This window comes from Coregonus clupeaformis, chromosome 40, assembly GCF_020615455.1.
Source record: "Coregonus clupeaformis isolate EN_2021a chromosome 40, ASM2061545v1, whole genome shotgun sequence".
Taxonomy (NCBI): domain Eukaryota; kingdom Metazoa; phylum Chordata; class Actinopteri; order Salmoniformes; family Salmonidae; genus Coregonus; species Coregonus clupeaformis.
This window is the reverse complement of record NC_059231.1, coordinates 21,612,475-21,637,343: the sequence shown is the minus strand read 5'-3', so window position 1 is coordinate 21,637,343 and position 24,869 is coordinate 21,612,475. Positions and strand designations below refer to the sequence as shown.

Sequence of the window (24,869 nt, the reverse complement as noted above, 5' to 3'; positions counted from 1 at the left end):
CTCCTTAGTTCCAGGGAAGGGAAATCTTAACGCTACAGCATACAATGACATCTAGACAATTCTGTGCTTCCAACTTTGTGGCAACAGTTTGGGGAAGGCTCTTTCCTGTTTCAGCATGACAATGCCCCTGTACACAAAGCGAGGTCCATACAGAAATGGTTTGTCGAGATCGATGTGGAAGAACTTGACTGGCCTGCACAGAGCCCTGACCTCAACCCCATCGAACACCTTTGGGATGAATTGGAACGCCGACTGCGAACCAGGCCTAATCGCCCAACATCATTGCCCGACCTCACTAATGCTCTTGTGGCTGAATGTAAGCAAGTCCCCACAGCAATGTTCCAACATCTAGTGGAAAGCCTTCCCAGAAGAGTGGGGGCTGTTATAGCAGCAAAGGGAGGACCAACTCCATATTAATGCCTATGATTTTGGAATTAGATGTTCGACAAGCAGTTGTCCACATACGTTTGATCATGTAGTGTATTTTGTTTAACAAGTAATACTTTTTTTTCTCAAGAAGGTAAGGGTTAAAGTATTGACACCCCTGTTTTCAATACCTTTCATTACCTTACCTTGAGAGGATAAACAGCACTGAGCCTTTTTCTAAAATGTTTTTTTGAGTTGGAGACACATTGGGAGGGCTCTTAGACCATTCCTCCATTCAGAATCCTTCCAGATCCCTGATATCCTTTGTCTGCGCTTATGGACTGCCCTCTTCAATTCAAACAACATGTTTTCAATAAAATCTCTTTCACTGAGCAATTGCATCAGTATAAAATAATATAATGTTCAAATTTTTTGGAGCGTACAATATAGCTCAGTATTTTAATCATTTATTTCATACAGTCATTTTTGCTAATCTTTATCAAGGGTGTCAATAATTTCAGACCCCACTGTATGTTGGCTACTTTACTCTACATCACAACAAAGATCACATTAACTTTTCAAGACATACTCTTCTCTTTCAGTCTGCACATTTCTACCTGTATTACAGTATGTGAAATATTAGTCTTCTGTTCACCTCACAACTCATATAGACAGGGATGAATCCAATTTGCATGTGGAACTCTGACTTTCACGTCAATCCTACATTGATGTCAATGAGAAGATTTTGATTCAATAGTAAACAACACAGCTTGGACTGTGGTGGCACTGGCCTTTCTGTGGGTGCTCTAATAAGTAATTCACTGAAGGTGTCCTGGTTTCCTATCCCAGTGTAGTAAACTAGGGCAGAACCCAGAAATAATATCTGACTCCAGCCTCTTCATCAGAGAGAATCACGTAGGCCAGGTCCCTAAAGGTACACCCAGCCTCACAGCTGATTTACTACAGACCAGGAGGGTGTGTATCTGGGCTACCGTATCTGGGTCAGTCTCTGATACACAGGACAGCCAGCAGTAAGAATCTAGGCTGGTGGAGGAGTCACATATTGCAGAATGTGAGGCATTATCGTACTCTCTTCACGACTGTATTGGTGTGTTTGGACCATAATATTATTTATTTTATTTTTTATTTTTGGTCATTTAGCGGACGCTCTTATCCAGAGCGACTTACAGGAGCAATTAGGGTTAAGTGCCTTGCTCAAGGGCACATCGACAGATTTTTCACCTAGTCGGCTCGGGGATTAGAACAAGCGACCTTTCGGTTACTGGCACAACGCTCTTACCCACTAAGCTACCTGCCGCCCTAATAGATCCCCAGTGATGTGGACACCGAGGAACTTGAAGCGCTTGACCCGCTCCACTACAGCCCCGTTGAGTAGTCCACGATCAGCTCCTTTGTCTTGCTGACGTTGAGGGAGAGGTTGTTGTCCTGGCACCATACTGCCAGGTCTGACCTCCCTATAGACTGTCTCATTGTCATCAGTGATCAGACCTACCACCGTCGTGTCACCGCCAAACTTAATGATGGTGTTGGAGTCGTGCACGGCCACGCAGTCGTGGGTGAACAGGGAGTACAGGAGAGGACTAAGCACTCACCCTTGAGGGGCCCACATGTTGAGGGTCAGCGTGGCGGATGTGTTGTTGCCTACCCTCACCACCTGGGGGCATCCCGTCAGGAAGTCCAGGATCCAGTTGCAGAGGGAGGTGTTCAGTCCCAGGGTCCTTAGCTTAGTGATGAGCTTGGAGGGCACTATGGTGTTGAACGGTGAACTCTAGTCAATGAACATTCTCACATAGGTGTTTATTTTGTCCAAGTGGGAAAGGGCAGTATGGAATGCAATAGTGATTGCGTCATCTGTGGATCTGTTGGGGGTGGTATGTGAATTAGAGTGGGTCCAGGGTGTCTGGGATGATGGTTTTGATGTGAGCCATGACCAGCCTTTCAAAGCATTTCATGGCTGTAGATGTGAGTGCTACGGGGCGATAGTCATTTTGACAGGTTACCTTGGCGTTCTTGGGCAAAGGGACTATGGTGGTCTGCTTGAAACATGTAGGTATTATAGACTGGGTCAGGGAGAGGTTGAAAATTTCAGTGAAGCCAGCTGCTCTGAAAAATAAATGTACTTTATAATTTACATACATTTAAAAACATTTAAAAAAAAAATATTTTTTTAAACATTTTTAGTCATTTAGCAGACGCTCTTATCCAGAGCGACTTACAGTTAGTGAATACATATATATATATATATTTTATACTGGCCCCCCGTGGGAATCGAACCCACAACCCTGGCGTTGCAAACGCCATGCTCTATCAACTGAGCTACATCCCTGCCGGCCATTCCCTCCCCTACACTGACATGCATATTATTGATATTAGTCCTCTGATTATAATGAAGAGCAAAACGTGCCGCATTCCTTTCTCTTCTGTAGATGTTATATCCTTGTATTGCTACTGCTGTATCATCAAAGGAATTATCTAAGTGAGTCTCAGAAATGGCTTGGCATGTTATCTTATTGATTTCATGAACCTTATTTTTAAGGCTACATTTATTAATATGGGCTATTTTTAGCCCTTTCCTGGGTAGCTTATCAGTGATAGACATAATATGGAAAAGAACAATCAAAGCAAGAAAAAAAAAAACTTTACTCAGCAGTCCATCAATCAGTTAGTGTGTGTAAGTATGTGTGTGCTGAGGGATTGAAGCTATGAACCCACAGGCATGGCTCTCTCATCCCTCCCAGGCTTTTGGGAGGGAGGGTGGACAATGAGCCTGTCATAGCGGATGCAAGCAATGTCCTCACACGCTCTGGCAGCTTTCATGGCTGGGATAAGTTATTTCCTCTTCTGGCGCACAGCTTCAGGATAGTCCTCGTTGAGGAAGATGTACGTTCCTTTCAAGTTCTTGGCTCTTTACAGAACAACTACCTTGTCCTTGAACCTCAGGAACTTGACCACTATCGGCCTGGGCCTGTCACCTTTTCCAGTCCTGTTGGCGGGCTCCACCTCAATCTTCCTGTGGTCCATCTTCAGTTTCTCAGTGATAATTTCCCTCACTGTGTCCTCAGACTCCGTCCAGGTCTCATGTGGAGATTCTGCAATTCCTTCCACAACAATGTTGTTTCGACTTGATTGTCCCTCGAGATCAAATCAAGATCATCTGATTTCATTGTTATCATGGATCCACTTACACAACTGATGTCCTCTCTCAATGCCTTACAGATTGCTGTCATCCTGCTATTCTCCTGTTTAAACTCATCGAGCTGACCCTGGGAGAACTAGTGTTGCTTGCCTCGAAGCGAGAATAGAAGGCATTTAGCTTGTCTGGTAGGCTCGCGTAACTGGGCAGCTCGCAGCTGGGTTTCCCTTTGTAATCCATGTTAGTTCGGAAGCCCTGCCATATTCGACGAGCGTCTGAGCCGGTGTAATGGAATTTGATCTTAGTTCTGTACTGATGCTTTCTTTGCCTGTCGGTTGGCTTGTCAGAGGACGTAGCAGGATTTTTTATAAGCATCCGGGTTAATGTCCCGCTCAAGTTATTTTAATATTTTTACTACATAAATAAATAAACAATTCTTTTGTAGCCTTTTTGTCACTAGTGTTACCTATATTTTAATGAAAATTCAGGCTTTCCAGAATGTAATTTGCATATATAATCAAAGACAGAAAAGGTTAATATTAAGTAGGGGTGTAACGATTCGTTTTGACAACGATTCGATTTGTATCACGATTCGTGGTTGTCGATACGATTCAAGGACGATATTGGTTCATTTAGAACGATACGATCCGAAACGATTCAGTGACTTGAAATCGATTCAGTAACCTTTTAGCCCAAAATTCAACCAGTGTGACTGAAATAAATACCTGGATACTGGACAGTGCAGGTGAAGTTTCCTAGATTCCTGTTTCTTGTAAGGACCGCAATGGTGGCTTGATAATTTCTCGCTCGTCGGCTTCTCCTCTGTCGTCCGCCATGCTATGTTTTGTTGTCTTTGCACCTTTGCGCTGCTGCTGGCGCGATGACGTCACGGATAGGCAGACTGAATCGAGTAATGTTTAAAGCCTTTATCATTAAAAGTGCTAAGAAAAAACATCCATATAAAGTCTGACGTGCTTAAATCCAATGGGTTATTTCCTAGTATCGATACAATCGATTTATTACATTTTAAAACGATGTTAGATCGATATATGTTGTCCAAAAGGCCAACTCGCCGAGCACAGATCGATGTAGTTGGATCATAGGAATATAAATCGATACATCGATGTAGTAGATGGATCGTTACACCCCTAATATTAAGACATTTGACTATTATTAATAGTTACTTTAAACAAAACAAATGTTTCTATAATAACACCATTGATGGTAACACCAGTGACCAGTAACAAATCTTTAGACTATTCTATTAAAACCAGCAGGAACACTAACACCAGTGACGGTAACACCAGTGACAAATCTGCAGAAAATATAGAATATCTAAGATGGCGACCACAGTAGCTCAAACCACACTTAAAAAAATATATATATATATATTCGTCACATGCTTCATAAACAACAGGTGTAGGCTAACAGTGAAATGCTTACTTACGGGCCCTTCCTATCCAATGAATGAAACTGACATAAATAGATGTTGAGGCGTAATGCACTCTGCCTACCTATTCCATACTGATGCTGTCGAGTGATGATGAGGTCACCACATGTGGGGTCCTGCAGAGTCTGCTGCTACCTGTAGAGCCATGACAGCCTCAGAGCAGCGGGGGGAAACACCTGTCACACATCACACATCTTAGCCTGTCTCTCACAAACACAGCTCCTCTCCTACTGCTCTTCTCTGTACTGGTCAGTGCTGGTCTTGTGTCTGAGGGCTGTGACACACAGGCAGGTCTGTACCTTACAGAGTCCAGACACCATCCCAGCCCCTCCCCACCTGGCTCATTGTGTGGAAGGGCAGCAGCTAAGGCCATTTCCTGACTGGGAAACACAGTGACACTGCCCCCTGCAACCAGCATACACCTAATCCTCCCTGCAATATGTCATCCCTCCCTCCCTGCATCGACTCAAGAGGAGACGTGACTCGAAGAACAATAAGAGATCCCATAACTGACCCTCAAAAGCGGGTTTCTGGTGACACCTTACACCAGTTGGTGAAGGAGAGGACTGTGTTTTGTTCTGGTCTGTCTCTGTGTGTGCATCTCTCTCTCTCTCTCTCTCTCTCTCTCTCTCTCTCTCTCTCTCTCTCTCTCTCTCTCTCTCTCTCTCTCTCTCTCTCTCTCTCTCTCTCTCTCTCTCTCTCTCTCTCTCTCTCTCTCTCTCTCTCTCTCTCTCTCTCTCTCTCTCTCTCTCTCTCTCTCTCTCTCTCTCTCTCTCTCTCTCTCTCTCTCTCTCTCTCTCTCCTCCCCCCTCTCCTCTCTCTCTCTCTCTCTCTCTCTCTCTCTCTCTCTCTCTCCTACTCTCTCTCTCTCTCTCTCTCTCTCTCTCTCTCTCATACCTCTCTCTCTCTCTCTCTCTCTCTCTCTCTCTCTCTCTCTCTCTCTCTCTCTCTCTCTCTCTCTCTCTCTCTCTCTCTCTCTCTCTCTCTCTCTCTCTCTCTCGTCATGCTCTGGCTTGAGCCATTATCCAGTATAACTAAAATAACTTGTGGTTTTCTTTCGCTTCTTTTATTTCATAGAATCCATGATGTGCATATTGTACATTTACTGAAGCCATTCAAATACCACATGCACATTTAGGAACCCTCCCCAAAACAGAGTTCTATATAGCAACAAACATGTTATTGAGCCTCCAAACAGCCCCAAACTTTATTTCAACATTCATAGTGTTAAATGTACCTTAGATTGTATTTGGCACTTGCTCAAGGCTGTGGGTGGATGTATGATGTAAAGCTCCTATAAAAGAACACACCTTTTCAGCTCTTCTCATCCACCCCCACATACTAGAACCTCCGCAGTAACCCCCCACCCCCACATATTTTGGGAAATAAGTCTGACTGCTATGCGGGGCACTGTGCCACCCTGTCACCCCGTGTATAAGCGAGGGGCGCGGTGATGAGACAGAGGGGGTGAAGTTAGTGTGTCAGCATCCCCCTACAGCACATCGCAGCCAATGGCAGAGAGAGAGCAGAGCTGGGCACTAATACAGAGGCAGGGGAGTGAGACAAGACACGGGTCAGGGGGTGGTATTGTGCGTGTGAGAGGGTATTTTGTGTGTGTGTGCGTGTAACACAGTCGAACCGTGACAGTGCAGCGTCGCGGGGTGCCAGCGAAACGGCGGGACATCACAGCCAGAGGCAATTAACCCTCTAATTGAGTTAATACTACCTATTCCTCTCTACCTCCCTAGCTCTCTTTCTCTCGCTCTCTCCCTCTTTATCTCTATAATTTGCACATTTCTCTGGAGAGCTCACACACACAAAGATAAACACGGAAAACACAGATGTACCAACTACAAAAATGATACCATCCTCATTTGAGGAGTCTGGAATAGAACATTATTGCCCCAGCCCCCACAATCACACCAGGCATCACACACACACACAATGAAACCCAGTCAGTCAGACAATGTCAGTGTGTCTGTGTAGCTGTAGATCTATAGGTGTCTGTCTGATGGTACCAGTACAGCAGCAGCTACCAGGGACTGACAGGCCAGAGGCGGAGGGATTACCACCACCCCCACATAATCTCTAGTCCTAATCCCCGATTGTCTGCCGCTCACTGGGTCACAGCAAAACGTCTCTAGAGCAGTGTGTGTGTGTGTGTGTGTGTGTGCGTGCGTGCGTGTGTTACTTGCTCCATAGTCATGCTCCAGACTCTTACACCAGCCCCCAAATTTAAAATCAGACGTGTTTACAAAAACAACCATCCACCCACCCACATACACTGAGGCTTATAGTAAAAAACACAATAACACTAGATTGAGGATCTATAAATCAATGCCAACAATAAGGAAGACAAAGGGTAGATGTAATCCCCATGCTATTTTAAAGCTCAGACACACCGGTAGGATTGTCAAACGTTTGCCTGCTGACAGTATTTAGCACCTCTGAAGAGAGTGTCAGCAGTCAATATCTTTTGTGTTTACACAGCAAAGACATTGAAAATCATCAGCCACTCAGCCTTGTTAAAATACTCCAAACCAGAAGGAGGTAGTAGCGTTGTTTGGCAATGCATATCAGTCCGTATTGCCTATGGTCTAGATTCCAAGCTATCTGCGCTAATGTTGCTATTTTGTAGAAAGCCCTTGTTGATAATAGCGAGATGGCCACAGCTAGATAACTACCTAGCAAGATGACGAAGAAACAATTTAATTAACTCTCCATAATCCCATACTGTCAGTGCCAGTGCCAGTCCATAGCCAAATGTATAGCCAAATGGTCCCATGTGGCTCAGTTGGTAGAGCATGGCGCTTGCAAAGCTATGGTTGTGGGTTTGATTCCCATGGGAGACCAGCACGAAAATGTATCCACTCACCACTGTAAGTCACTCTGGATAAGAGCGTCTTCTAAATGTAAATGTAAAGCTAGTTAGCACAACATAGCTAGCTAAGGACACTGCACTAACTCGGCAGCTAACACAGGCAGCTGTTTCATGGAAACTAGCTAATCCATTGTCATTTAATTATAATGTCAATACTACCTACAGTGGTTAGCTAGCTTGGAGGAAGTATTTTGTGTTGTGTGCATTGCATCTGTGCACTTAGCTAGCTAGCTACCATCCCATAGCCTTCATTGTATATGAAGTGTGACTGGCTCATCCGTGGAAGTACAGTTGAAGTCGGAAGTTTACATACACCTTAGCCAAATACATTTAAACTCAGTTTTTCACAATTCCTGACATTTAATCCTAGTAAAAATTCCCTGTCTTAGGTCAGTTAGAATCACCACTTTATTTTAAGAATGTGAAATATCAGAATAATAGTAGAGAGAATGATTTCTTTCAGCTTTTATTTCTTTCATCACATTCCCAGTGGGTCAGAAGTTTACATACACTCAATTAGTATTTGGTAGCATTGCCTTTAAATTGTTTAACTTGGGTCAAATGTTTCGGGTAGCCTTCCACAAGCTTCCCACAATAAGTTGGGTGAATTTTGGCCCATTCCTCCTGACAAAGCTGGTGTAACTGAGTCAGGTTTGTAGGCCTCCTTGCTCACACACGCTTTTTCAGTTCTGCCCACACATTTTCTATAGGATTGAGGTCAGGGCTTTGTGATGGCCACTCCAATACCTTGACTTTGTTGTTCTTAAGCCATTTTGCCACAACTTCGGAAGTATGCTTGGGGTCATTGTCCATTTGGAACACCCACTTGCGACCAAGCTTTAACTTCCTGACTGATGTTTTGAGATGTTGCTTCAATATATCCACATAATTTTTCTTCCTCATGATGCCATCTATTTTGTGAAGTGCACCAGTCCCTCCTGCAGCAAAGCACCCCCACAGCATGATGCTACCACCCCTGTGCTTCACGGTTGGGATGGTGTTCTTCGGCTTGCAAGCCTGCCCCTTTTTCCTCCAAACATAACGATGGTCATTATGGCCAAGGACATTTCTCCAAAAAGTACGATCTTTGTCCCCATGTGCAGTTGCAAACCGTAGTCTGCTTTTTTAATGGCGGTTTTGGAGCAGTGGCTTCTTCCTTGCTGAGCGACCTTTCAGGTCATGTCGATATAGGACTTGTTTTACTGTGGATATAGATACTTTTGTACCTGTTTCCTCCAGCATCTTCACAAGGTCCCTTGCTGTTGTTGCTGTTGTTCTGGGATTGATTTGCACTTTTCGCACCAAAGTACATTCATCTCTAGGAGACAGAACACGTCTCTTTCCTGAGCGGTATGACGGCTGCGTGGTCCCATGGTGTTTATACTTGCATACTATTATTTGTACAGATGAACGTGGTACCTTCAGGCGTTTGGAAATTGCTCCCAAGGATGAACCAGACTTGTGGAGGTCTGCAATTCTTTTTCTGAGGTCTTGGCTGATTTCTTTTGATTTTCTAATGATGTCAAGCAAAGAGGCACTGAGTTTGAAAGTAGGCCTTGAAATACATCCACAGGTACACCTCCAATTGACTGAAATGATGTCAATTAGCCGATCAGAAGCTTCTAAAGCCATGACATCATTTTCTGGAATTTTCCAAGCTGTTTAAAGGCACAGTCAATTTAGTGCATATAAACTTCTGACCCACTGGGATTATAAGTGAAATAATCTGTAAACAATTCTTGGAAAAATTACTTGTGTCATGCACAAAGTAGATGTCCTAACCGACTTGCCAAAACCATAGTTTGTTAACAAGACATTTGTGGAGTGGTTGAAAAACGAGTTTTAATGACTCCAACCTAAGTATATGTAAACTTCAGACTTCAACTGTACAAAGAAAATGCTCTCTTGTTTCTTTTTTTTGTTGGCTCCTCCACATGGGGGCTTGTGCTCTCTGATTGGCTAACAGTCAAGTTGTTGGCCACTGACGAGTATTGCAATTCTACCAGTAGAATCGGTAGGTTCGTCGCTACCGGGTTGGCACGCAGCAGGTACCGCTTTTGTTCTAGCAAGAGAAGGAACGGCCTCCCACTGTGATAAGGGGCGACACCTCCCTCCAGGACACCTACAGCACCCGATGTCACAGGAAGGCCAAAAAGATCATCAAGGACAACAACCACCCGAGTCACGGCATGTTCGCCCCGCTACCATCCAGAAGGCGAGGTCAGTACAGGTGCATCAAAGCTAGGACCGAGATACTGAAAAACAGCTTCTATCTCAAGGCCATCAGACTGTTTAATAGCCATCACTAGCCGGCTACCACCCGGTTACTCAACCCTGCACCTTAGAGGCTGCTGCCCTATATACATGGACATGGAATCACTGGTCACTTTAATAAGGTTTACATATTGCTTTATTCATTTCATATGTATATACTGTATTCTATTCTACTGTATTTTAGTCAATGCCACTCCGACATTGCTCATACTAATATTTATATATTTCTTAATTCCATTCTTTTACTTTTAGATTGTTAGATACTACTGCACTATTGGAGCTAGTAGGAACACAAGCATTTCGCTACACCCGCAATAACATCTGCTAAATATGTGTATGTGACCAATAGAATTTGATTTGATTTGATAAGTACCTATCGGCAGTCTATCGACAGTGAGATTTTTGTGTGTTTCATGCTTAAGTGGTTAGGTTGAAGATTATTAAAATAAATTAAATTGCATTCCTTTCAATTCAAATAACTTTATTGACCTAATAGGTTGTTAGAAGTAATAAGTCAGTAATACATTGCCAAGCAATGTAGTCTCTCATTGCCATCTAGCACATCACTACTGAATCTGTCACTACTGAGTCATGATGTAGTGTAACCCAATCTCTTGCTGCTCTGGACTGTCTCTGGCCTAGTCTATCGGGGCGACACCTCCTCTGAACAGGGCCATGAAAAGCTCCATTAACAATGCGTTAGCTCATTATCTCCAATCCCCACCGCCTATACTATCCTCCACCATATCACCCGCCGTTGTGTGTTTATCCCATCACCACAGTTACCATCAAGGGAGCTAGCCCACGGTGTCTTGTCTGAGATCTAGACGGGGAGCTAGAGATATAGGGAGCTGTTATGATCTAGATTCTAGAATGAGGGGGAGAGGTGGTGTGTGCGTTTGAGAGAGAGAGAAAGACATGCTAAGGCTACACACAAGATACACAGTGAACCTTTGAATCTAGTTTACCTATGTGGAGGCGATGATGTCTGTCTAATATTCATATTATCCTCTCCAGGATAGGACTTAACATGGATTATGTGTGTGTGAGGGAGACAGAAAAGGTTAGAATTGGAGAGAGAAACTGAAAGATGGAGACTAGTGAGAGAGGCAGTGAATGTGTGTGTGTGTTTTTGGTTTTACTATCTTTGTGGGGACCAAAAGTACGTACAAGGATAGTAAAAGGAAAATTAGGAAAAGTGGGACATTTTGCCTGTCCCCACAGAAAAAATGCTATTTTAGGCTTAGCGGTTAGGTTTAGGGTTACAATTTGGGTTAGGGTTAGAATTATGGTTAGGGGTTAAGGTAAGGTTTAGGGTTAAGGTACTGGACTGTTTTGCTAGGACAGACTGAAATATGTTCCGGGATTTATCTGATAATATTGAGGAGTTTACCACATCAGTCACCGGATTCATTAATAAGTGCATTGACGATGTCGTCCCCAGAGTGACCATTCGTACAGTGCATATCCCAACAAGAAGCCATGGATTACAGCCAACATCCGCACTGAGCTAAAGGCTAGAGCTGCTGCTTTCAAGGAGCGGGTACCTAATCCGGACGCTTATAAGAAATCCCGCTAAGACCTTCAACGAGCCATCAAACAGGCAATACAGGACTAAGATCGAATCCTACTACGCCGGCTCTGACGTTCGTCAGATGTGGCTTGCAAACTATGACGGATTACAAAGGTAAACACAGCCGCCAGCTGCCCAGTGACGCGAGCCTACCAGACAAGCTAAATGCCTTTTATGCTTGCGTTGAGGCAAGAATCACTGAACCATGCATGAGAGCACCAGCTGTTCCGGATGACTGTGTGATCTCGCTCTCCGTAGCCGATGTGAGTAAGACCTTTAAACAGGTTAACATTCACAAGGCCACGGGGCCAGATGGATTACCAAGACGCGTACTCAGAGCATGCGCTGATCAGCTGGCAAGTGTCTTCACTGACATTTTTAACCTCTCCCTGACCCTGTCTGTAATACCTACAGGTTTCAAGCAGACCCTGTGCCCAAGAACGCCAAGGTAACCTGTCTAAATGACTATTGCCCCGTAGCACTCTATAAACATTAAATGCTTTGAAAGGCTGGTCATGGCTCACATCAACACCCTCATCCCAGACACCCTGGACCCACTCCAATTCGCCTACCGCCCCAACAGATCCACAGATGATGCAATCTCTATTGCACTCCACACTGCCCTCTTCCACCTGGATAAGAGGAACACCTGCAAGAATGTTGTGCATTGAATACAGCTCAGTGTTCAACATCATAGTGCCCTCCAAGCTCATCACTAAGCTTAGGACCTGGGGACTGAACACCTCCCACCTCTACAACTGGATCCTGGACTTCCTGACGGGCCGCCCCCAGGTGGTGAGGGTAGGCAACAACACATCCGCCATACTGACCCTCAACACAGGGGCCCCTCAGGGGTGCGTGCTTAGTCCACTCCTGTACTCCCTGTTCACCCACAACTGTGTGGCCATGCACAACTCTAACACCATCCTTAAGTTTGCTGATGACACGACGGTGGTAGGCCTGATCACTGACGACGATAAGACAGCCTATAGGGAGGAGGTCAGTGACCTGGCAGTGTGGTGCCAGGACAACAACCTTTCCCTCAACGTCAGCAAGACAAAGAAGCTGACTGTGGACAACAGGAAACGGAGGGCCGAGCACGCCCCCATCCGCATCGGCGGAGCTGTAGTGGAGCGGGTCAAGAGCTTAAAGTTCCTCAGTGTCCACATCACTAAGGAATTAACATGGTCCAAACACACCAACAGAGAAGGCAGGACAACGCCTCTTCCAACTCAGTAGGTTGAAAATATTTGGCATGGGCCCTCAGATCCTCAAAAGGTTCTACAGCTGCACCCTTGAGAGCACATTGACTGGCTGCATCACCACTTGGTATGGCAAATGCTTGGCATCCAACTGCAAGGCGCTACAGAGGGTAGTGCGAACGGCCAAGTACATCACTGGGGCCAAGCTCCCTGCCATCCAGGACCTCTATACCAGGCGGAGTCAGAGGAAGGCCCTACAAATTGTCAAGGACTCCAGCCACCCAAGTCATAGACTGTTCTCTCTGCTACCACATAGAAAGAGGTACCGATGCACCAAGTCTGGAACCAACAGGACCCTGAATAGCTTCTACCCCTAAGCCATAAGACTGCTAAATAGTTAACCGAATACCTACCTGGACTATCTGCGTTGACCCCTCTTTGCACTAACTCTTTTGACTCATCACATACGCTGCTGCTACTGCTTATTATCTAGCCTGTTGCCTAGTCACCTTAGCCCTACCTATATGTACAGTGGGGGAAAAAAATTATTTAGTCAGCCACCAATTGTGCAAGTTCTCCCACTTAAAAAGATGAGAGAGGCCTGTACTTTTCATCATAGGTACACGTCAACTATGACAGACAAATTGAGATTTTTTTTCTCCAGAAAATCACATTGTAGGATTTTTTATGAATTTATTTGCAAATTATGGTGGAAAATAAGTATTTGGTCACCTACAAACAAGCAACATTTCTGGCTCTCACAGACCTGTAACTTCTTCTTTAAGAGGCTCCTCTGTCCTCCACTCGTTACCTGTATTAATGGCACCTGTTTGAACTTGTTATCAGTATAAAAGACACCTGTCCACAACCTCAAACAGTCACACTCCAAACTCCACTATGGCCAAGACCAAAGAGCTGTCAAAGGACACCAGAAACAAAATTGTAGACCTGCACCAGGCTGGGAAGACTGAATCTGCAATAGTTAAGCAGCTTGGTTTGAAGAAATCAACTGTGGGAGCAATTATTAGGAAATGGAAGACATACAAGACCACTGATAATCTCCCTCGATCTGGGGCTCCACGCAAGATCTCACCCCGTGGGGTCAAAATGATCACAAGAACGGTGAGCAAAAATCCCAGAACCACACGGGGGACCTAGTGAATGACCTGCAGAGAGCTGGGACCAAAGTAACAAAGCCTACCATCAGTAACACACTACGCCGCCAGGGACTCAAATCCTGCAGTGCAAGACGTGTCCCCCTGCTTAAGCCAGTACATGTCCAAGCCCGTCTGAAGTTTGCTAGAGTGCATTTGGATGATCCAGAAGAGGATTGGGAGAATGTCATATGGTCAGATGAAACCAAAATATAACTTTTTGGTAAAAACTCAACTCGTCGTGTTTGGAGGACAAAGAATGCTGAGTTTCATCCAAAGAACACCATACCTACTGTGAAGCATGGTGGTGGAAACATCATGCTTTGGGGCTGTTTTTCTGCAAAGGGACCAGGACGACTGATCCGTGTAAAGGAAAGAATGAATGGGGCCATGTATCATGAGATTTTGAGTGAAAACCTCCTTCCATCAGCAAGGGCATTGAAGATGAAACGTGGCTGGGTCTTTCAGCATGACAATGATCCCAAACACACCGCCCGGGCAATGAAGGAGTGGCTTCGTAAGAAGCATTTCAAGGTCCTGGAGTGGCCTAGCCAGTCTCCAGATCTCAACCCCATAGAAAATCTTTGGAGGGAGTTGAAAGTCCGTGTTGCCCAGCGACAGCCCCAAAACATCACTGCTCTAGAGGAGATCTGCATGGAGGAATGGGCCAAAATACCAGCAACAGTGTGTGAAAACCTTGTGAAGACTTACAGAAAACGTTTGACCTGTGTCATTGCCAACAAAGGGTATATAACAAAGTATTGAGAAACTTTTGTTATTGACCAAATACTTATTTTCCACCATAATTTGCAAATAAATTCATTAAAAATCCTACAATGTGTCTGTCATAGTTGACGTGTACCTATGATGAAAATTACAGGCCTCTCTCATCTTTTTAAGTGGGAGAACTTGCACAATTGGTGGCTGACTAAATACTTTTTTTCCCCACTGTACATATCTACCTCAATTACATCGTACCCCTGCACATCAACTGGTACCCCGTGTATATAGCCAAGTTATCGTTTCTCATTGTGTATTTATTCCTTGTGTTATTATCTTTCTATTATTTGTATATTTTTCTCTCTGCATTGTTGGGAAGGGCCTGTAAGTAAGCATTTCACTGTTAGTCTACAACTGTTGTTTACGAAGCATGTGACAAATAACATTTGATTTGGGGTAAAGGTTAGGATTAAGGTTAGGGTTAGGGTAAATAGTATTTTGAACGGGAATCAATTGTTTGGTCGCCACAAATAGTATAGTAAAACAAACGTGTGTGTGTAAGAAATAGAGGCAGAAAGAGAGGAACAGAGAGAGAGAGGGGGAGAGAAGTGAGTGTGTTTATCACTCAGCTGTGGTTTATGACAGTTCTCAGGTGTGGTCCGTACACAGACAGGACAGACCCTCCCCTCCAACACCCTAACACCCCATTCTTGGCTGCATTCCTGGGAATTCACTGCTTCCCCGAAGGAGGTGTGTGTGTGTGTGTGTGTGTGTGTTTTTATCTATGCATAGTCACTTTAACTCTACCTACATATAGATATGACCTAAATTACCTCGACTAACCTGTGTCCCCGCACATTGACTCTGTACCGGTACCCCCTGTATATAGCCTCGCTACTGTTATTTTACTGCTGCTCTTTAATTATTTGCTGCTCTATAATTATTATTTTATGTATTTTTTAGTTGTTATCTATTTTTCACTTAACACTTATTTTCTTAAAACTGCATTGTTGGTTAAGGGCTTGTAAGTAAGCATTTCACTGTAAGGTCTACACCTGTTGTATTCGGCGCATGTGACAAATAAAATGTGATTTGATTTGATCAGCTGTCTGTGACAAGGCGAAAAACCCTTTCCAAGCCAAACCTTCATATCATAACCGCTACACACAGCCTACATCATTGTCACCATATTATCTAAAGTCATAGTAAACATAGCTAATAGAACTAACGCATTAGTAAACCCGCTACATTCATGCAGTACAGTGTACAGTCAGCAGAGCAAGCACTTTAGCAGTTACACCGGCATCCCCGGTGGCAATAAATTAATAAAACCAAAAGCTTACCTTGACTTGGAAGAGCTCCAGTGTTGGATAGCCATAACGAGCTAGCTAACATAGCATCCCTCTCTGTTTGAGCTGGGTGTTTGAGTAGGCTAAACTAGCTAGCTAGCTAAGTAAGTAAGTGAAAGTGAAAAAAAAAATACTACGAAATATAGCTAGCTCTCCCTCTCTCTCTTGCTTCTCCTTCATTTTTGAAGAAATATATATTTGTTAAAAACTGTTCAAACTATTGTCTTTCTCTCTCTTTGAGTCAACTAATCACCGCATTTTATTAACTGCACTGCTAGCTAGCTGTAGCTTATGCTTTCAGTACTAGTGCTACCCTACAGAGTGCTGTTGAGGTCACTGTAGACCATTGTGTTTTAATCAATAATTTGGTGACGTGAATATATTTTGTATAGTTTTATCTAAATAAAACATGTTTGTTAATGTTTCACTATTTTTATGAAATTCACTAAGGTGGATGGTCCTGCCCTTCCTCCTCTGCTCATCACACACACACACTGAAGGAGAGTCTGACTAGATGCTGTAGTTACAGAATGTGTGTGGATGCCTTGAAACAATGCCAGAAATGCCCTTCTCTGCTGTTTAGAATAGAGTGGGAGGCTGCTGTGCAGTTTCCTTTCCTGCCCATTCCTCAGAACAGGCCAATAAAACCACTAGAGCTGACTATTACAATCTGAAACATAAATAACCAAGGAGAAAAATGCTACCATCAGATACATAACATCACCAAAACATTCAGGCAACATTCGTCACTAGCTGAAGCAGATGCCTTTCTTACATTTCTGTATCGTTCCCATTTCCTCAAAAACCTCCCCTGGGAATCATTATGAAATCAATCAGGCTATTTCTAGAGACAGCCTAAAAAGGGCTCCTCTGGTCTGGGTGAGTTGAGCTCTGAGGTCCTGAAGGCAGAATGGTAATGTTGCTGAAGTGTCCTCCTCCTTCTACACTTTCGGCTATCTGATTAGACCCACAGGACCTTTTAAGGCCAAACACTTTTAGGACCCTCATAACATCAAAGAGTAAGAAAGATCTCCATCTGTGTACACGCACTCACACACATAGTTAAACATATTTCGAAGGCAACTGCCTTAAGCTAATTTGAGAGAAACTATATATTTTTTCCAAATATAGTCCTCTCCTTCATCCCAGTGCAACTTCACAATGTTGATATACCCAGCAATGTTGACGTTACCCGTTGATATTATATCTATAAACAACAGAGTGAGTGACCAAACCTAACAGACCCGTTTGGGTGAGGATACTAGCCTACTGTTCCAATGTTCGCTCAATTCAACTGTCAGCACTTTGTGTGGCCCAGTGCTTGTCTGTGTGTGTTAACTGTGAGTGATGTTTTGCAGTGAGTGGACAGAGTAGTGGGGTCAGTAGCTGTGTGTGTGTTTGAGATGAGGGGAAAATCATCACAGTTACATATCGGGAAATTATTTATGGCAATATATCGTATCGTTTTGACAATATGGCAATATTATTTTTGCACTAGTTGGCTGTACCTGCACCAAAACTCCAGTATTTTTCCTTCATACATGTAGCTTGTTCTCCATCTTCTTTTTAAATAGGGAGCCAACTTGTTTTCAGCACTTTTATTTCCATGACAGATCAAAACTATTTTTCTCATGGCTATCTCTTGTCCATCTGCAGCAGACATATGGTGAGCAAAATGTTTGAAACATCGAATCGCAATAAAATCACAGTATCGAATCGTAAGAATCGCAATACATATTGTATCGGCACCTAAGTATGGTGATAATATCGTATTGTGAGGTCCCTGGCAATTCCCAGCCCTGGTGTGTGTGTGTTAACTGTGAGTAATGTTATCAGTGTGTGAACCCAGTCACACAGTAGTAGGGCAATTGTAACCTCTAGTTATAGCTAGTGGTCCTCTGGCCCCCCTGATGTGGCAGTCGACCAGGGCCACGGATCAATCTCAGTCAGAGTGGAACTCAATGACAGGGAAATGGGGACAGGGGGTTAAAAGGGCACCTACATCAGACTCAGGCCACATACTGTGGTATTACATACCAGCATCAGTCTGTACACTGGTTCTAACATGTTGGAACCGTGTAGACGTAACCTTTTGGTTTTAGGCAGATATGAAACTGCGCTTGGGACTTTTCCAAAGTTGAGTAAGAACAACTGTGTGAGTGTGTGTATACTTTTTATACCTGACAGTGTTATCCTGTAGTGACTCGTTCTCTAGGTACAATATTACAGCCTATTCATGATGTAATCAGTTAATGGTGCAACTGCAATCAAGGGATTTCCCATGCAGCATAACAAAGCACACTTTGGATTTAATACTTCCTCGATCAGTCATCAGTATAGCCTGTCACCTATAGGTAGCCTAATCCCTTCCTCGGGCTTGGTTATTGTGGTGCTGTGCATATAAAGAAACACTCCTTCTGACTAATTGACTGACTGACTGACTGCTGATGACAGAAGAGTAGCTAAAGGCCTGTTTGTTGCCTCGGTTGTGTGTGTGTGTGTGTGTGGACAAGGATGATGGAATGTTGCCAACTGTAATTTAGTATCAGAAATTCAGAATGTGTACGATGGACTGGAAGTCCCCTGCTACTACTTCCAAACCCAGGCAGTCTTTAGGCATAATGCAATGATTTATTTTCCACTCCAGTTTCTCTATTCTAAAGTGAAGTGCAACACATAAAGTAGAGTTACTATCTAATTATGTGTGCAATCCTAAAAACATGCAGACAGGGTAGACACACAAAGACAGGGAATTACTGTCAAACTCATTGACAGACCTTATTAGGCTATAGCCTACTGACACTGCTCACAGGTCAATGGTCAATTGCTGTAGTGCTCAGTCATGCATGGCCCATCCAATCTAGAATACAAAATAATGGAGTTCATAGTGTGACTGTTGGTTGATACAATGCAAACTTTATTGTCCAGGACATTGGCGAAATTGCCACGGGGGATGGGGGGGACATGTCCCCACCCCCCCAACATTCAGAACAGGTCGATTCGTCCGTCCCCCCAATAATTTCTGGGGGGTGTTGGGGGCCCCCTGGAGTTCAGGCCTCCCAGATAGCATATGAACACATCATAAGCAATGGCAAAATGTGTAGAATTGCAGGAAATTAGCTTTAAAGGAGAAATGTTCTTTTTTACAACCAAATCTCTATTTTTGATTTAAATGGCATGTTATAGAAGTGTCCAGACAACTTTTTTGTGATTTCACATGTTTTAGAGAAACTTACTCCAAACATCAAATCACTTCCTCATTCTCATTGTGTAGTATGGACAAAATGAAAACATGAGCAAAATCTCATAAAACGGCAAAGCTCTCAGTATAGTGATGCAGGTCTTTAGATGTTGTACAAATGAAGTTGTGTCATTCTTTATCCATAATGTAATACTCCCTTTTGCGCGACTCGAGCCTTCTCGAGCGGTTCCATTTACCATGCAGCATGCTGCTACAGGTAACTGCCAAAATAAAGGAAACACCAACACACTGTATAGTGTCTTAATAGGGCGTTGGTCCACCACGAGATGCCAGAACAGCTTCAATGCATGTTGGCATAGATTCTAGAAGTGCGGAAGCACCCCATGCTTTCAATATACTTTGTATTATGACACAGGAGTGAATATTCATTCCTGTTGCGTCTTGTCCTATCAAATTTGTTGTCCGTACTGTCCTGATCCTGCAACAGTTCTATAACCCCTGAACTTTCCTGTCCCATCCCAATAAAAATCACTCCGTCCCGTCCTCATTTTTATGCCCAGAAATCTGAAATAACTTCCTCCTAGCTGCTCGTCTGTCTGTCCCCGCTCTGCGGCAGCATCACATTAATGGAAACCAAGACTGTTCTTAGGGCAAGCCTTGTTGTAGCTAGATATGTTTGAGTCGCGTTGGGGACAATTTTAACCTTAACCTAATTATCCTAACCTGCCACATCAATTATCCTAACCTGCTACGGAAAGTCACTTCTGCTAGTCAAAAGATATGCCTTGAGATCAGTCTTGGTTTCCACTAATGCGATACAGCCACTCTGCGTGTGAGTAGCCATAGAAACTGCTCTGTTGGGCTGCTGCTCAGCGCTTAGGAGACAGTTGCCTGTACACAGCTGATAACAACTTCATTAAGAGATTTTGGGAATGAAGGCAGCGGGGGTCCTGTTCCCGTGTCAACCTCTACTTTGTATCCCTCATTTACTCAAGTGTTTCCTTTATTTAGGCAGGTACCTGTCAAATAGACAGAGCGGTATCGCTCGAGTTGCAACAAAATGGAATATAACATTGCGGATAAAGGTCGGAATTACACAATTTCATGTGTACAACATCTAAAGACCTGCATCACTATACTGAGAGCTTTCCTGTTTCTAAAAGGATGTATTTGGGTGTTTATGGAGCCTTTGTTTATGTTTTTTAGGGGCCCCTATACTACACAACGAGGATGACGAAGTGATTTGCTGTTTGGTGTAAGTTTCTCTAAAACGTGAAATCATAATAAAATTGTCTGGACCCTTCTATAACATGTCATTTACATCAAAAATAGAGATTTGGTTGTAAAAAAGAACAGTCCAACTCCTCCTCTTTCTACATTTTCAAACAGAAATGGGGTGTGCCTTTGGTGGTTCATCGATGTGTCATTCTGGTCATGCGCGCCACGACCAACATAGATAGTTTGTTAGCTAAGCTAGCCACTTGTAGCTAGCCAGTAACTCCTCCAGTATGTGTTGACATAATTTCACAGGGGGCCAGTATGAAATAAATAAATAAATATAAAAAAAATGTATGCACTCACTAACTGTAAGTCGCTCTGGATAAGAGCGTCTGCTAAATGACTAAAATGTAAATGTAAAATGTAGATATCGGTAAGAAATGGCACTTCTGTAACCAAATATATTATTAATCAATTTCATAAGCATTAAATTACCTGGTATGATGGTACATTGATCAGTTATACAGTTTAAATAGTTATTTTTGTGGTTTTACCCAAAGTCAACCTTTAAAGTAACTATCCAGTTTTTCCAGATTTCTATTAAATATGACCTATAATTAACTATAATATGAGTGAAATAGTTTTCTTTCCAAAAAATTGTAATAAAGTATGTTCAAAAGCTGCTTTTCTTTGTTGGAATGGTGTGGGCGTACCCCAACAAATCAAATCAAATTGTATTTGTCACATACATGTGTTTAGCAGATGTTATAGCGGGTGTAGTGAAATGCTTGTGCTTCTAGCTCCGACAGTGCAGTAATATCTAACAATTTCACAACATATACCCAATACACACAAAAAAGTATGGAATGGGATTTAAGAATATATACATATATGGACAAGCAATGACAGAGCGGCATGGACTAAGATACAGAATAATATTATAGAATAGAATGCAGTATATACATATGAGATGAGTAGTGCAAGATATGTAAACATTATTAAAGTGACTGGTGTTCCATTTCTTAAAGTGGCCAGTGATTTCAATAGGCAGCAGCAGCCTCTAATGTGCTAGTGATGGCTATTTAACAGTCTGATGGCCTTGACATAGAAGCTGTTTTTCATTCTCTCGGTCCCAGCTTTGATACACCTGTACTGACCCCACCTTCTGAATGATAGCGGGGTGAACAGGCAGTGGCTCGGGTGATTGATGTCCTTGATGATCTTTTTGGCCTTCCTGTGACATCGGGTGCTGTATGTGTCTTGGAGGGCGGGTAGTTTGCCCCCGGTAATGCGTTCGGCAAACCGCACCACCCTCTGGAGAGCCCTGCGGTTGTGGGCAGTGCAGTTGCCGTGTGGGCGTATACCGGTCATGAAAAAATATTAATGCGAGAAGACCACTGATTGGCCAGCTCATCCTCCTCAGGAGGATGACATCATCCTCTATGAGGAAATAGCAAGTATTTTTGAAACAGTCTGTTTAAGATACAAGTTTGAGGTGTTTTTTTTTAAGTGTTTTCTCCAATTTATGCTTTGGCCACAAATACGAGTATAGGATGAGACAACAACATTATTTGGGTATGAGTTAACAGAATATTAACTTTTAAAAAAGTGAGATTTTCACTGGAAAGTTACTTTAAAACGGCAAAATGTTCTCTCAGCCTCATGGCAAAATGTGTAGAGTAGCAGGAAATTAGCTTTAAAACAGCAAAATGTTCTCTCAGACAAAATATGTAGAATAGCATTATAAAACTGCAAATGTCCTATCTGCCCCATGGCAACATGTGTTGGAAAGCAGGAAGTTAGCTATTTGGCAAAAAATATATAAACATTCCCTAACAAATATCTGGGGGGGGGGGGGACATTCCATTTATACTGTGTTTTCAAAATACCCCTCCATATACACCTCTTGAGAGGCATAGTAAGTAACGTCAAAGTGTGTAGAATTGCAGGAAATGAGTTTTAAAAAGTAAACAAACAAATATCCCCCGGACCTCCATCTACTGTTCATCCCCCCCAATATCTACACCACAATTTCGCCCTTGGTCCTGGATTGGCTGCAGTCAGTGTGAAACCGAAAACATGATTGTATGGTGCTGGGAAATAATATGGGGATTTCCACGATGTACTTCGGACAAAATTACACAGCGTGCTGTTCAGTTATTGTTTACCATAAACATACAGCCAGAGGTAGCCTATAGTTGGAGCGGTATGCCCATGCTATCTATAATAAAAAAAGAAAAAAAAGAATGCCCCATATTTCGTTGCCTATACGCACAAAACTGAACATCTGGCCCAAAGCTGATTCTTTGCATCGAGAGGGGAAAGCTCAGTCGTGCGCTAGGCACGGCATGTCCATTGTCATTAAATTCTCCATCATGTTCATTGGTGTGGAATGGAATGGAAACTTCTTGTTATCTCAAACAAACTCCGCACAGCAAGTTATCTACGCTTATACATAATACAACACCATTCGTCTCAATACCTAAATTCCCAAATCCATGCACTTTGTCGGGAACCCTGGGCGCAGGAGCGGAAGAGATTCAGAAGAATTATACAGTGTTTTATATTCTTACCTGCTTCCACCGTATCTGATAAATCGTAGTTAGATGCTGTCCTAGGGAATTCTTTGAGTTTCCTGGCGCTGAGGTAAAAAAACCCAGAGTTCGCTCCTTCTTCCAACGCTCTTTCCAAGCCGCGGTTAGTTGGCAGGTTATTGCCGCTAATGTTACTTTGTATAGAGGCAGAAGCGAGCTGGGAATGTGGACGAGGGTCTGGTCCCAACGTCGCCATATTCACCTCAGCTTTATTGCAAATTAAATGCTCTATGACGATTGTATCCAAGCACAAACTACGGGAGAGACTCCAACGGTGCGCGAATTTCCTCTTCGACTGCCTCCGCTCCCATGCGGCTGCGCAAATTACTGTACCACAATGAACTGTAGCCAGGCCAACGGCATACTGGTAGATTAGGATTTTGCGACCCCTGCTGACTATAGGTCTACATTAAACTGGCATAGCTTCCTTCAAGACCTAGGCCTACTGGATGACACGAATGTCTGTACCGTAGGCTACATCTGTAACCTATGTAGTTCATGTGAACTGAGTGACACAGAACAGATCTTGGGAATGCAGTCACAGTGGGTATGGGTTTTGAAGGATTAATAAACCTGCATAACAACTTCTAACTCAATTACAGAAAAACATTTAATGTCATACATTTTATATCATATCTTGAATGATAATTCCTGGAGTTCAATGGGTCTACAAATGAGTAGCCTAGCCTGTTGATGAGAGAGAGAGAGAGAGAGAGAGAGAGAGAGAGAGAGAGAGAGAGAGAGAGAGAGTAATGTTTACTGTTAATTTTGATTGTTTATTTCACTTTTGTTAATCATCTATTTCACTTGCTTTGGCAATGTAAACACATGTTTCCCATGCCAATAAAGCCCTTTAAATTGAATTGAAATTGCCAATGAGAGTGCTGAGTCAACCGCTTGAATAACCTGCTTGCATCAGCAGATATGCTGATTGCTGATCACTGATCACACTATGGAGGCTACACACACACAGAGAGAGAGAGAGAGCGAGAGAGAGCGAAAGAGAGAAAGAGAGACAGAGAGACGAGAGGTAGTGTGAGAGATGCCTTCAGATACATACAGTAACACAAAGAAAAGAGTGAGTGAGAGAGGTGCAGTGGCAGACTATGATACATGTATCGTCTCTGGTGCCATCTGGAGCGGGTAAAGGCCTATTGGATTCTATTTCAGATTAACCCAGCTCAACAAATAGCCTATAATTCTACTATTCCCAATATTCATGACAATATTACTATTTATTTTCAGCGCCTAAAAAGCCAGTCCATATTTAAATGTCACTTTTTTGTCACTTTCATCCCCTCAATTCATATTTTATTATTAGCAGAACATGAGTACAATAAAAAGAAACAGATACTTTTTTAGTATCATACTTCCTCAATCTGTTCAAGCTGCACTGTGGTGAGACACATAATTGTTAGGTTGGTTCAATAGGCTTAAGGCTGATTTCTACAACAAGGCATTACTTCCCCACCGCACGGAACCTAACAGGAATAAAAAGCAGAAAAAATGTATTGTTGATCTAAACATGAATAAGGCAAGACTATTACGTAGGGATCAGGTTCAATCTACTTCTTTGTGCATGATAACTCAATCTTCACCAGAGATTTGTGAGATGTTGGGATGAGTATTGTAACACTCATCAAGTCAAACATAATATGTAGTAATTCTAAGACACTACTTGGAGTTCTAAGACACTACTTGGAGTTTGAGCCTTTGACCTTTGATAAAACAT

At 43.1% G+C, this 24,869-nt stretch overlaps 1 protein-coding gene across 4 annotated transcripts in view; it reads right to left on the bottom strand.

Annotated features, from left to right (window-relative positions):
- The window catches only part of LOC121571746 (leucine-rich repeat and calponin homology domain-containing protein 1), a 98,929-nt gene extending 75,508 nt beyond the window's left edge, over nt 1–23,421 (bottom strand). For all 4 annotated transcript variants that reach the window (XM_041883404.2, XM_041883405.2, XM_041883402.2 and 1 more), the window contains exon 1: nt 23,117–23,421. In XM_041883404.2, the coding sequence (XP_041739338.2) occupies nt 23,117–23,333 (217 nt within the window). In that variant the 5' untranslated portion in view covers nt 23,334–23,421. The remainder of the gene's footprint in view (nt 1–23,116) is intronic.
- Between the last annotated feature and the right edge of the window lie 1,448 nt (nt 23,422–24,869).